Genomic DNA, 14,870 nt, shown 5'->3' with positions numbered 1-14,870 from the left:
GTTATTCGGGATGAGAATGGTAGATTACTCCTAGCTTACTCTGTTCCCTTGAGTCTGGGTACCAATAATTTTGCCGAAATCAGCAGCCTATTGGAAGGCGTTCGTAGATGTCACACGCTTGAGTTTTATCATGTTCAAATAGAGACTGACTCTCAACTAGTGGTTAATTGGATTGTTAAGAATAAGTGCCCCATTTGGTATTTAGAAGACTTTTGGGATGATTTACAAGAACATCTTAATAGCATGGAGTATAAAGTGAATCACATTTTTCGTGAAGGTAATGTTGTGGCTGACTTTCTAGCTAAGTGTGGGGCTGAGGGTTTGAACTCGGATTGGTCTGATATTCACATGCTGCCTAGCCTGTTGAGGGGTCTTCTCCGCATGGACAAATTGGGTATTCCCTACCTGAGGATCTCATAAGCTTCGTGCCTGGTAAGTTTTACATTATTTGCTCACCTATCATTGCTTTCGCGTTATTTGCGTGTCCATTTTTCTTGTGTGCTTGGCTTTTTGCAGGTTCCCCTCTTTAGCTTATTCGGATGTAGGTTATGTATCTTTCTTAAGGCCGTGTACTCTATATGGTTATTATGATTTTGATGCCTGAGTTTTCTTTTTTTAGCTTTAACTTATATGTACCCCAGGTATCGTGTTTGTAACTACGGTTTTCCTCCGTCACAAGTGAGGGCAATCAATAAAATTGGAATCCCGTCCTCTTCTTAAAAAAAAAAAAAAAAAAAAAAAAAAAGAAGTCCAACCCCGGCCCCACAATGAAGGAAAGTCCATAATCCACATGTCTAAGGACACAGTTTATCCTTTCTACATCTGTTGTACGTTTACAGCCCCTGCAATCTATAGGTGTAGACGGAGCAGATGCTATTCCATCAATTAATAACTTATGCGATCTAAACGATCTATTAATAATATAAACATTATGCTTCTTATAAATTTAATATTAAATCAGAATACATTTGTTCGAAGTCCAGTACTAAAGTTTAATTAATCAACATGTCAGATTTCAGCTTAAACAAGTCTGTGACACAAATTATAACGAATAAAAAAGCAGTATGGAAACAATAAAAAAAAAAAAAACAACCACCTTAGGAAAATTTGGGGCATACCCGAAGATGAGACGCCACAATTCAGCCTGGAAGGGTTCCTCATGCTTTTTCATTCCCTCAAATCTCATAGAACAACTTTTCAAACACTTTCATATGTTCATGTTGCAGAGCAATGGCTACGGATAAGCTATTGTCAGTACTACTCGAGCTTGGTATTATAAATGACAACCCCTCGTATGGAATCCCACCAGGTCCCATGAAAATGGGTCTACCCCACCCAAAATCAGCGTCGTGGATAGGCAGCCTGATCCAGCTGGTTATGCCAAGGTTTGGACATCTAAAAGTATGAGCACCACGAACAAGAGCCGAGAGATCAGGCTGCAGCTCTAGATAGTCGAGCGCAGATCTCAAATATTCATTGTCCATCCTAGCCAATGCATCGTGAATCCTGCTAGCAGCATACCATGTCGGTTTCGACTGCAGATCGCCCGCTACAGCCATTGGAGTCGCGGTGAAGATCACATTGCCAAAGTAACCAGGCGGCAATGGAGGGTGCAATCTGGACCGACCATCGGTCGCAATGTACAGCTTGGTCTCCTGATCCTCAGGGAGTCCACGTGCCATGCACGTGCATCTCCACACGTGACCCGACAGCATCTCGTATGAGCTGTAGCTGACTGAGTTGCCATCTTCTTTGGACTTGGCTTTGAGGGTATTGAGCTGGTCCCTGGTTATTTTGAAGATGGAGACCAAGGTAGTGTCGGGACCAGATTTTGTGGAGTTTACAGGAGGGGTTTTCATGGGAGGAGGAGGCTGGTATTCGATGTGCTGGAATGCAGGTTGAGGTGGGTCCCGTGCAATGAGTAGGGTCCGGTCAATGAACGGTGGAAGGGTGAGGTCGAGACCACGAGCCATATCGGACCATGTGTTCACAAAGTGGAGACCAGAAAACCCATCTGCTGCATGGTGTTGCATGCCAACACCGAGTGACACCCCACCACATTTAAAATACGTTACCTGCACACACGGAAATCAAGTGATGTATTGTTCAAAAACCACCCACTTAACTAAGACAATCAATCATGCAAGTAGATTGAAGACACAATTCAACTCTGCTGATCGTACGTTACTTGAAATTTGGCTCAACTTTCATATGGCCTAGCTAAATGTGCTCCTTAGATGCCAACAAAGTTTGGTGTAATTAAGTTTCATATGGATAGTCAGTTAATTTTATCTCATCTTATCTTATCTCAACATTTAAATGCAACTTAAACATAAAATATTTTTTAATTTCTCTCTCACACTTTTTCATCTAATCATTATAATTTTTTTAAATTTTAATATAAAATACGAAACAATTAAAATTTTTCAAATATCAAAACAAAAATTATATTAAAAAATTATATTCTAACAATATTTTAATTTTATAATATTTTTATTCTAACATTTTCTTTCTCATTTTTCAAAATTCAATAAAAATCTTAACTCAAATTATTTCATTATTATTCACAAACTATCTCATTACTATTCATAAACTTTTTATCTTATCTGACCATCCAAACGATACCTAAATCTTGGGAAAACAACTTGAGTCTCTTCTGTGTTTTACCAATGAAAAAATATATACCCATAAATTTTGAAAAATATGACCATTACCCGACTTTGCAATATCATCTAACCCACAATTGGTAAAATTACATATACAGCACAAATTTCAGTTAAAGGCTTTTTATTATGCTAGAAGGTTTATTTGCAACCGTAATACTATTCATAATCTCTTTATTTGTCATTTTCTTGTCATTCTATAATGTGATATTAATGTCAAATCATAGAACGTTGTGATATAATAATGAATAGTATTTTCTCTTATTACTGTTTCTTCCCAAAACAACCAATGAAACAAGACAAGGGAATCAATTTTTGAAGTGATATTGCATAGCATCCCTAAAGAAATTGTTAAATACACATTGCACCCCTAAAGTACTATAAGTTATTTTAAGAGCAATTATTAGCCACCAATTAAACTGTTGTTGAGCAGTCAAATGTTGAATGAATTAGGCATTGTTTGGCTATACAAATAAGATGAGATGAAAAATATTTAAATAATAGTGAGATAATTTATTTATAGCAATAAAATGGTTTGAATTATACTTTTTATGAGATTTTAGAAAATGAGATAAAAAAGTTGAATAAAAAATTATAAAGTTAATAGAGGGTTAGAATATAATTTTTTTTTTTTTGATATTTTAAAAAATTGAATTATTTTTTTATATTTTATTTGAAAGTTTGAAAAAATTGTAATGTTTAAGTACTGATTAGATAGAAAAGTTAAAAAAATTAAAAATTAAAAAATATTTATTTATAATTTTTAAATATTGAGATGAGATATATGAAATGAGATATTTTAAAAGAATTGGGAATTCAGACCAAAGCATAATCCATTGGCGCACGAGGAAAGGCAAAGAAAGCATGCATTTAAAAAAACGATAATGATTTGGTCAAAGAGTTGAAAATGAACAACCAACCGTTGAAACTTTCAACTTAAGACCAAGAAAGGGCAAAGAAGTACTCTGCTAGAAACACTCACAATATATTAGTTAAAATTAAATGATATTTTTTATGAATATAAAAAAAATTTAATTTTTAACTATTCTATTCACATAAATTTCTATATTAGAATAAATATTTTTTTATTATATAATAATAAAATAATATAATATGAAGTTAGTTTTGATTATTCACATCAAATCTTCATATTAGATTATCTATTTATTCATTATATAGTAATGAATAACTAATAATTTCAAAAATATTTAATTTTTTTAATTATTAATTTATTTAATTTTATTATATTTTATTATTCTATCTATTATATTTTAATTAATAATTATCTTCTTATTAAATTAATATATCACTAATTTAAATTAATATATCAGTTGTGATAAAATATGTGATGGAAAGAAAATGAAAGAGAAATAATTAATAAAATATATATTTAATGTATATACAATAACCTTCAAATTTAAAAAAAATTTTGAAAGTCACTGTAATTTTAAAATTTAGCTAATCTATTATAAGTATATTTTTTTTTAATAACTAAATAATCAATAAATCTAACTTTTAACTAATCGATGAAGATGCTCTTAAAGTAGCTCAGCTACCTGTAGATATTATGCTTTGACTCGAAATTTAAGTACTAGTTATGAACTTCCGTTTGGTTCTTTTTACAATTAGGTGAGATTTCTATAAGAATAATTCGTGAGTTTTGAGCATTTGAAAAACCATGTGATTTTGTCTCAAATATTTTATTATCCATATACAACATAATTAGATATTTAATAGTCTCGTGTGTTTTACATAACAATTTTGTTACTCATTATTTTCATACATTATATTTATTTGTAATTATTTTTTAAAATTAATTAAATTCTTCTACTCATTATTTATATATTTAACAAATAAAATTATAAATTATAAAATTATAAATAAAATTTTTCTTTACTAATTAATCAGACATCCCATTCCATCCCACCTAATTTTTTTAAACCCCACCGATACTTTTTCAATTTTTATTTGGACCCCACAACCAACTACGAGTACGACCCTTATCCCTGAATAATTAAAAAAAAAAAAAAAAAAACTACTACTAGCACTTCAAATTTTTAAACAATAATAATAATTAGAAGAGAATATTATATATATATATATATAAATAAACAGAGTTAAAATATTTGTAACTACAAAAGAAACAACAATAATAATAATAAAAACAAAAAAGGAAAACAAACGTACCTGCAAGACCAACAGGGGATAGGACTCGATCCCTTTGGAATAATCCACAGCCGGAATGAGTTGCCGCAGCTCCAACGTGGGCGCAAAATCGCCGAAATCGTCGACGACGGAGGTGGTATCAGCCTCGACGAAGAGCACACCCTCGGCGTTACAATCGATCTCGATCCTACCATCGGTGTCCCGCTTGAGGCGGCCGGCCATAGGATAGAAGGGGACGAGGGCCTTGCTAAGTGCCTCCTTCAGCACACAAGCGTCGAAGAAGTTGGACGCGCCCGTGGTTGGCCTGTAGAAGTAGACACTCGGGGTGTGGAAGCGAGGTACCACCAGGTCTACGTTCGAGTTCCATAGCGCGCGGCGGGGGGTCTCTCCGCCTGGCCGCACCATCGTCGACTCCTTCACCTTGATGATCATTTGTTTTCGTTTTTGTTTTGGTCTGTTGCTAAGCTTCGCCGGTTCTTGTCTGACCTAGTACGATGATGGTAGGTCCTGCGTACGTACGTACCCACGAATTACCTACGATGCTTTGGAAATTACAACAAAAAATGTTAGGTGAGTTGGTCGGCCAAAATCCCGTCAACCTCAAATTTGGCTGCTACTTTTGTTCTCTCAAAAGATAATTTGCCTTACAATTCAACAGTTTCGTTGACCTAACTAGCCAATTACAACTAACGGGAGCTGGGCCGGAAGTCAGAGGTGCCAGGCTCCTCCGACGTGCCGAAGAATGAAAATGAGTACTGCTATCGTCCCGAATTCGGGACTCGAGAAGTGTTTTAAATAGTGTAATTTTTTTTTTATATATATTTTTTAATCATCATAATTTTTTTAAAAAAAATAAAAATTTATAATATTATTAAAAAATATTTTTTTAATCATTCGGTGAAAAAAGAAAAAAAAAAAACAGACATTTTTTGGATCCCGAAAGCATTTCTCAATGAGAATAAAGGCATTGAGTGATACGCACGATATGGAGGGAGTTGACATATAGGCATTGAGCGATTTTATTCTCCAGCCATTAATTATTTAGTTCTAGCTTATTTTTACATATTATTTCTTCTTATCTTATCGATATAAATTTTTTAAATTTTTATATAAAATTTAATAAATAATTTAATTTTTTAAAATTTTAAAATAAAAATTATATTAAAAATTTATATTCTATAATAAACGAGATCTTATTCCTGGGTGGTGGTTCAATGGTCCAGGAGTTTGAAAATAGGCACTACGTCCTGAGATTGAATACAATTTGAGAAGTGCTCGTGATTATTGGTGATCATACACAAAAAAAAAAGAGATCTTATTCCGCAATCCGCCCTTTCTGACAGTACTGCTCCGACTACGAAGAAGAAAAGAGTATATCTCAAATCCAACTTCTCCTAAATACAGAGATATATATATATATATATATACATACACATATATATATAATATATGCCCATAAGTAGAGGGTCTCGTGTTCAATGTTCATCATTAAAGCGGAAAAGAAGATCGATATCGCAAGAAAGAAGAAGTGACAGAGTACTGTCATTTGCAAGAAGAAAAGAATCAACAAAACCAAAAAAAATGGATCAATATGCATGGAAGAAGTAATTACCAGTGAAAGAAGATCACGAACACGTTAGAGATCGATGGCTGCCGGAAAGGAAGGCCTTTTGTTTTGTTTGGTGTTGAGGTTCTGATTTGGATTTGTGAGTGAGAGCTTTAAGAAGAAACGCCAAAGAGGGATGAAGTACCGGTTTTATCACTCACCTACTACTTACGCGTCGCCAACGAAGTTGACCAGAACAAACCAACCGTCACCTCAGCGTGTAGAATTCAGATGAGATAAAAAAAAATGAGATAGAGATTAGATATTTTTAATGGTAATTAAATAAAATGTATTTAGAATATATTTTTTAGTATTATTTTTATTTTAGGATTTAAAAAAATTAAATTATTTATTATATTTTTATGTGTTAATTTAATAATAAGATGAAATAAAAAAATTTATATATCCAAACTTAGTCCGACTTGTGTTCGTAATCTATCTTAATTCATTTCAATCCATTTCAACTTATCTCACTATTATTCATTACTATTTTTTAATTTTAACTTATAAATTTCATTACTATTTATAATCTATCTCTTTAGTATTCAATTCAATTCAATTCAATTTATCTCAATTTATCTTTTCAAAATTAAAAAAGATAGATAAATAAAAGATCGGCTCCAATCAACAAATAAATAGAAGAGTGTACTTTCAATATTGTGAGGGAGAGAGAGTTGGTGAGATGGTGACTTTAAACCAGTACTCGGGTCCCCTATTATTACTCTCTTCCTGATCCCCCCCACCAACCCCATAATCCTATACTCTCGAGTCTCTTTCATCACCATCGGTGGAGCTGAAAAAGCCACCACACGATTCGTTGCTCCCACTTCTTTGATCTTCTTAATCTTTCTTTTTCTTTTTTTTCTATTTTTGGTGTGCGTTTAGTGGAAGGCAGTGCTTGCCACTTGTTGCATGTGGGAGAGATTAGTATAAATCCTCTGTACATTGGCCCATCATAACGGTGGTAGTTGGGTCGATTAGCGCAGCGTCTGGTGCTGGTCAGACATAAGGATGGATCCACTATAAGAAAAATAAATTTTTATGATTAATTTATTGTGATTAAAAAATTATTTATAATTAATTTTAATTATAAATAATCATTTTGTTAGAATTAACTGTTCGTAAATAGACAATTTTCTTATAATGATCGGATCACGTACTTCTTTGTGGCGGGACTGTTATTTATTTGTTTATTGACAATACAAAATTAATAGGCATCTCCCCCACCATCCCCAACCCAAAATGGCTATGTGACATGTGAGAAGTAAATGCGCGCGGCCTTTATTACTACATGACATGATGATGTGATAAAAACGGAAATTTCTTTTGCGGACAAACCACTCATGCGGCTATGTATGATGAGATTAATGCACAAGTTAATAAATGAGGCGGTCGTGAAATAATATGAATCTAAGCTGAGGTCAGTTAATGGCCGGCAACAACATATAATTATATATAGTAGTACGTATATAGGTAGCTCTTGTTTAATTTATAGGCCGCCATGGCGTGGCCCGGTCACGTCTTCCTGTTCGCTGAATATATTTGTGTGCCTTTGGGTGATGTCGATCGTCTGCTCCCTCATCGTCATCATCCCATGTGAAAGAAAAAGTAGTCTTTCAATTTTCAAAATTAAGGATCAAATAGGTTTGGTGTTGAGATTATTTTCTGTCAGTCAGTCAGAGGCCACCCGACTTGACTCCGATACCTAATCAGTGATCGGTTTCTTCTAATTTGTCCTCTTAGAATTTAGAAAGAGTTGACTTGACGTTATAAGGCATCGCCAATGGGGTAGCCGCATGGTGCAGGGCGATGTGAGCCCTTCCTCGCATCCCATTCCGCACCATGCGGGATAGGAGGTTTCAATCCCCGTCCTCCGCCCCTGCCCCTGCCTCCTATGGATGGAGAGTGAGATCAAATTTTGCCCCTGCCCCCGAAGCCACACTCATTGGGTCTAAAAAAAAAAATTCAAATTATAATATAATTTAAATTATATTAAAATTTATAAATACAAAAAAGAATTTAAATTTCTTAGAGTTATTTTGTATTGTCTTGGCATCCTAAACCAACCTTTATATGAGGTCAAGACAATCTAATTACTTGAATACAACTTCAATTTTTCAATAAGTTGTATATATCTATATATAATATATTTATTTAATGAATATTTATATAAAAATTTAAATTAAATTTTTTATATTAAGGGAGGTGGAGCTAGGGGCGGGGCCCGCCCCTACCCTTGCTAGTGGCTTCAATGCAGGGCGGGGGACCCGGCCCCCGCATGGGCGGTGCAGGGTAGCCCGCCCACCAATGCAGGGGCAGACGGGAGCAGGGAAGAGGGGGCAGGCCCTTGCCGCCTATCCCTACTCGCCAAAGCATGCGCGATGGATTAGATCATGGATAGATTTATCATGTTAATCAAATGCAAACAACTAAATAGCATATACAAAACCAATAGAACGTAGTTAGTCATATAAAAACAAATTGACGTTACATGTATGTTAACTTCCTCAATGATTTGAACCTTAATAATTATAATTTATAGCCTCAATTTGGACCAGTTCCTTCAAAAGTAGTTATATGATAAATGCTTAAATCAAATAACAAATTATCTAAATCTATCACTATTTTATTAAAATAATAATTTTAACATTTTTATTTATTTTAATTCTAATTATAATTGAAATATTTATCCATTATTAAAAAAATGCATATCAATTTTATACTGTTCATATTATTTCAAATAATATAATTTCTTGGCAGTCCTTTTTTTTACAACCATAATACTCTAACGTTCTTTATATATATATATATATATATATATATATATATATATATATATATATATATAAGTTGTTCAATCTTTTATATAGAGTGATCGAGTAGTGTTCAGGACACACCACAAGTACCACAACTTGCATGCCCAGGTATTTGAGTTGTGTACAAAACACAGCACCAATCGATCCCAATTTATTGGCGCATGATGAATAAAGGGTAAAGGAATATTTTTTGGATAAAATATGATTTGGCCATCAACTTGGCCTGGTCAAATTTGGTCAGTGAGTTTGGAATTAGTTAAAAATACTGTACAATTATTGAGTTTGGTGTAGATATCATTTATGCAATTTAACTAAATTTTGGCTAAAATTTAACTATACCCATCTCACTACTAGTGCTCTTGCCAAACTTCCTTGGGCTTTTGAGAGATGTGAAATGATATTTATAGTTAGTTTTTAGGTTTTTTTTAAATGATAAATATGGATTTATTAAAAAAAAAAGAAAAGTAAGCTTCCAATTATTAAAAAAAAATATATGTGAAAATTGCCGTTGCAAAACTATATATAATATTATCCAAAAGAAATTGAGTGATATATAGCGTAGAAGAACAACTCTATACACAACCAGCCTGGTAGGAACTCATGTTTTGTGACCCATGGTCAAGCCACTAGTCAAGTCAAGACAAGGTTGGACAACCCCAAAACAGCCCCACGGGCATGCCATGAGGCCTGCTTTGACATGCCCAGGATGTCCAAGAAGGTTGGTGACCAAACCAGCCCATTCAGCATGGCCAGCGCGCCCAGCACGCATGCCGCGTGCACGCCTCGCCAGCACCCCGCGCGCCCTAGCGCCCCAGAGCCCAGGCCCCTGCCTGGGCCATGCCAGCTTAGCCCACCCATGGGCTCATGCATGCCATGGGTCAACTTGGCCCATGCCAACTATGTTATTTTTTATTATTAATTTTTATTTAATTATTTATTTTTCAAGGGAGCTATTGGGGGTTTTCAAGTTGTAATCCTTATAAATAGGACCCTTAGCCTTTGCATTTACATCTTTTGGCAAATTCCCTAGTGGGTAGACTATTTTGTTCTTGAGATCATCTTTCGGTGCTAAAGCACTTGGACTTTTTAGGTGCAATTCGTGAATCCCAAAGGGAGGATCACACCTTACAATTCGTGAATAGGTGTGGTTCAATCTATCTATTGTGTATTTGCAACTTGGTGCAATTCATGAATCCAAGTTGTGTTTATCAATATATAAGGTTTATTCAATTCTTGTGCAATTCGTGAATCAAGTGTTGAATTATCTTGTTTGTTCTTTGGTTCATTCAAGTAGTTAAGTATTATTGCTTTTGCTCTTGAGTGTTCTTCAAAGTATTCTTGAGTGTTCTTCGTTTGTTCGTGGTGTTCATCCATTCCATTGCTCATTTGATCCATCCCATACCACATAATCGACCATCATAGTGTTTGTCATCCTTTCCATAAGAGTGTCACTTTCCATATTTAATTTGCCTCATCAAACTTGTCCTAGCCGAAATACACATAGCCTCCACTCCCACTTACCATATTCAGCCATCCTACAGCCATCCACCATAAACCCTAGCCGCCCAACACTCTTGCCCTAAGTCCAAAACCCTAAACACAAGCCCTAGCCGCCCATCATCATATTCTCATCACTTTCCTAAAACCCTAGGCGCCAACTCCATCATCCATTGACCTAATCATCCCTCAAGAGTCCTCTTTGGCAACTTCTTTAATTCAAGGAAAGTTGACTCAATCTAATCCAATCCCATAATTCTAAGAACTTCCATAGAATCATTCCATCCCTCCAATCACTCATCTAATTCCTTAAATCTCTTAATTTCTTCCATAGACCTAGTCAACCAAAGACTCCATCTTCTTGCCAAAACAGAACCACCCTAACATCAAGGGTTATCCAACCCCATGTTCGGCCAACCCTAGCCACCAAGCCCTAGCCTCACTCATCCAAGACTCCAACCCTAGGCCATCTCTTCCAAATCTCGAAATCATCCCTAGTCACCACATAAAATCCTAGCTACACTTCACCATACAAACCCTAATCATCTTCCAAGAGGCCCCAACATCAAGGGCATCCTTCTAGCCATTCCACTTAGCCTCAAACACCCATATTCGTCACTTGGAACACCCGAACTCATCATCTTAACACTTCACTCAAGAACAAGTCTAGCCACCTACATTGATTTGCCTTAGCCTAAACACTTAGCCTACCCAAGTACATCATTATTCCATCACTCAAACATCATCATTTTGTGGAAAGCCAAGCAAGTTGGTAAGGTCACTCGGTCGTCATCTTCACCAAGGCAAGCTAGTGGACATTAGTGTTAGGGACAAGACTGGGGTCCCTAACAGCCACGGGAATCACAGAGAAACCACGTCCCACATGGTAAAACGTAAACGACACCATTTTCTCTCTCTCTCTCTCTCTCTCTCTCTCTCTCTCTCTCTCTCTCTCTCTCGTTTTCGCTGCATTTCAGAATTCCCTTGCACCTTCCCACTCGAAATCCCTATTTCCCTCATTTCCAGAGCTCCCTTCCATCTTCCCACTTCGTCTTCCACTTTCCCCACTCGAAATCTACCACACAAAACCAACGATGGAGGACTTTCGAAGCCTCTCTCTCTCTCTCTCTCTCATAAATAATTTATTTTTTTATGATGAATTTTGTGTGCATGTCAGAACAATTGTAGAAGCATAATCACATAGGGAAAGCTAGTCAGATGAATGAAAAAAAAGTGAGCCAAGAATTATGAGGAAAAAAAGTAAAGGATGAATTATCCTACCCATCTTGAATCGGAGTACTCTGAGTTTGTTAAAGTTGATCCAATTGGCAGAGTACACCTCTCTCTCTCTCTCTCTCTCTCTCTCTCCCCCCCCCCCCCAACTTTGAGTCTAATATTTTTTGGCTCCTTCATTTGTTGTAGTACAATGAAATCCTCGGCAAAGGATTTTCAATGACAGTGTATGAATTTTAAATCCTTATTTACGTTTAAGTTTCACGAACACCAATTCCAGATTTTCCATCAAATTGAACCTTTTTTGGTTCTTCACCTGACTTGTTGCATACCCATTTCAGGTTTCTTCAAAATCAGAGGTCTTTTGGACCTTTCTAATTGCTGTTATGAATGGGCATTTAATATATCTGTCAATTTTTTGTGTTTCATCATTGCAGTTACAAGGCATTTGATGAGTATAAAGGCATTGAAGCTACTTGGAACCAGGTTAAGTTTTATGATTTCCTGCAAAGCCCTGAAGATCTTGAAAGACTCTATTGTGAGATTCATCTCCTTAAGACACTTGAAGCACCCGAACATTATAAAATTTTACATTTCTTGGGATGATACTGCAAATAGGAACATCAACTTTGTTACAGAAATGCTTACTTATAGGCCTCTGAGGCAGTAAGCCGTTTTTTTTTTTTGGGAATCTTATCGATTGCCTCGTCTATTTGCTTGTTGAATTCCAAACCCGAAGACGACGATGACGGCTATCTCTTCTTTCTTCCAAACCTAAAATCTCATATTTTTTCTTCCAGACCTAGACACAATTTATTCTTTCTTCTAAAATCTGAATTTTCCCTCTTCCCCGTTTTCGTCTGGGTTATGTTTTCATTTTTTCTTTTCTTTTTTTAATATATTAGCCGACGTGGCCAACCAATTTTCCTACAGTTTTGCCCCTCGGTTGCCTGTAGCAGTTTTGATAACAGAAGCCTTGTGCTTCATTCACAAACCCCAAACCCAACCCACCACAGATCTGATCTGCTTCCTTTCTTTGGGCCAGTACTTGTCCTATTTTGTTTCGTGTGGCAGTCTTGTGGGCTTTGTGGTGGGGATTCGAAGGTTGACAGTTGAGCTGTTTGTTGGTACTTAATTTGGACCTTTGAGTCGAGTTTGTTTATAAATGGGTTTTTGTCCCTTTTGACTTTGTTTGGAGTTAGGTAGGACTAAGGCCCAATTTGAGATGGATGGACTATATAAACTCTTGCGGCACCTATCTCCTTTCTAACCTCTCTTTCTTCGGCCATCTCCATCCACATCGATTGATGGATGATGAGATTAATTAAACTAATTATCTAAACAAAAAATTACTTATAATATGATACATCAATTAATTGAATGGAGATAACAAAATTCAAGATAATAAATAAATATTTTTTGAGTCCATTTTTTTAGATAAATGCCTCTCTTATTAGAAAACACAGAGACTTTGAGAAGTTCAAAGGGATATGTCCATATATAGCATGCTGTATCAGTCACGACACAGAGTTCAAGTTCTCATGCAATGCCCAACTTATGCATATTATAGTCTTAGATACAATTATAAGTACTTATAATGAAAGTTGTTTTTTGAGCTAATGTCCTGTCCTTTTAGCTTCATGAGGTAAGTTGTTGTTGTTTTTTTTTTTTTTTTTTTTTTTTTTTTTTTTTTTTTTTTTTTTTTTTTATCTTTTGTATATATTAATAATGGAAGTTTTGCAATTGCATGCCTCTAGTTTTAACTCGGAAACAGTCACTGTCTATATATTTTACCTAAATCATACATTTGCAAATATTTTTGTTATTCTACAACCCCTCAAATTCAATCAGCAGCCCCAAGAAAAGTTGTAGATCATCAACGTGAATCTTATGAATATATTTATCAACTCGATAAGGTTTGGTAGAAAAATAAAATATTATTGAAATAAGAGGAAAATATGATCAGTTGTATTCTGATTTTTAAGAAATATCTTAGGAATTATAGTCTTATTATACTTTTAGTATATTATTTATTATCCATTAATTATTAGATAATTATATATTTTTTAAAAATATTATCTATGATATTCTCATCTCAATTTATCCTAATATTATCTAATAGTAAAATAAAACTTTCACATTGAAAAGGCAGCTATTCACAAATGATTAATGCGACGCATCTTAAAGTAAAATTCTATTTAAAATGTTTGGAAATATTTTAGAATTGGGATAATTTGTTTGAGATTATGTTTTAGGAAATGAGATAGAGAAAAAAAGTTGAATATAAATATATTATTTGAGTTTGTGAAAGTAAATAGATAAAGTTAAAAGGTTGTTTGAATATAATTTTATTCTGAAATTTGTATTGAGAAGCGATATTTATAGTCGTGGAGTGCATAAGCACTGCGTAATATTTTTGAAAAAAAATGAGTAAATACATAATCCATGTAAAAAAAATTAATTTTTTAATAATAGATCTTACTCTTTTTCAAAATAATTATGTGACGCTTGCGCATTCCACGATTATATTAAACATTATTCGCATATGTTTAAGTAATAATTAGGTAATGATTAGATAAAAAATTAAAAATAGTTTTTAATTTTTAATTTTATTTTAATGATGCTTGAAAATGAATTTATAAAAAACTTTGAAAATTTTAAAAAATTTCAAGAAGGAAATACTGCTAATGAATGAATATGATTTTTTATTTTTATTTTTACAAAAACAAAAAATATATATATAATTGATTTAAGAAGATAATGATAGACTTACTATTTACTACTATTTATTTACTATTTTATTTATTTATTTTTATTTAATAGTTAAGAAAGTGACTATTAGTAAAATTAAATATTTTTTTAATTTATTTTTAATGATTAAAGATGTTA

General features: G+C 34.2%; 1 protein-coding gene across 1 annotated transcript; it reads right to left on the bottom strand.

The window, feature by feature from the left end:
• Positions 1 to 914: 914 nt before the first annotated feature.
• On the bottom strand, positions 915 to 6,579 carry LOC121246070 (shikimate O-hydroxycinnamoyltransferase-like). The gene is made up of 3 exons (XM_041144061.1): positions 6,442 to 6,579; positions 4,851 to 5,371; positions 915 to 2,075 (listed from the first exon to the last, which is right to left on the bottom strand). The coding sequence occupies exons 2-3, from the start codon at positions 5,259 to 5,261 to the stop codon at positions 1,176 to 1,178; spliced, it is 1,311 nt and encodes a 436-aa protein (XP_040999995.1). The 5' UTR covers positions 5,262 to 5,371; positions 6,442 to 6,579; the 3' UTR covers positions 915 to 1,175.
• Positions 6,580 to 14,870: the final 8,291 nt, after the last annotated feature.

Source organism: Juglans microcarpa x Juglans regia, chromosome 1S (genome assembly GCF_004785595.1).
Source record: "Juglans microcarpa x Juglans regia isolate MS1-56 chromosome 1S, Jm3101_v1.0, whole genome shotgun sequence".
NCBI lineage: Eukaryota > Viridiplantae > Streptophyta > Magnoliopsida > Fagales > Juglandaceae > Juglans > Juglans microcarpa x Juglans regia.
Note: the sequence above shows the minus strand (reverse complement) of the source record. Positions and strands in the feature narration are given on the sequence as shown.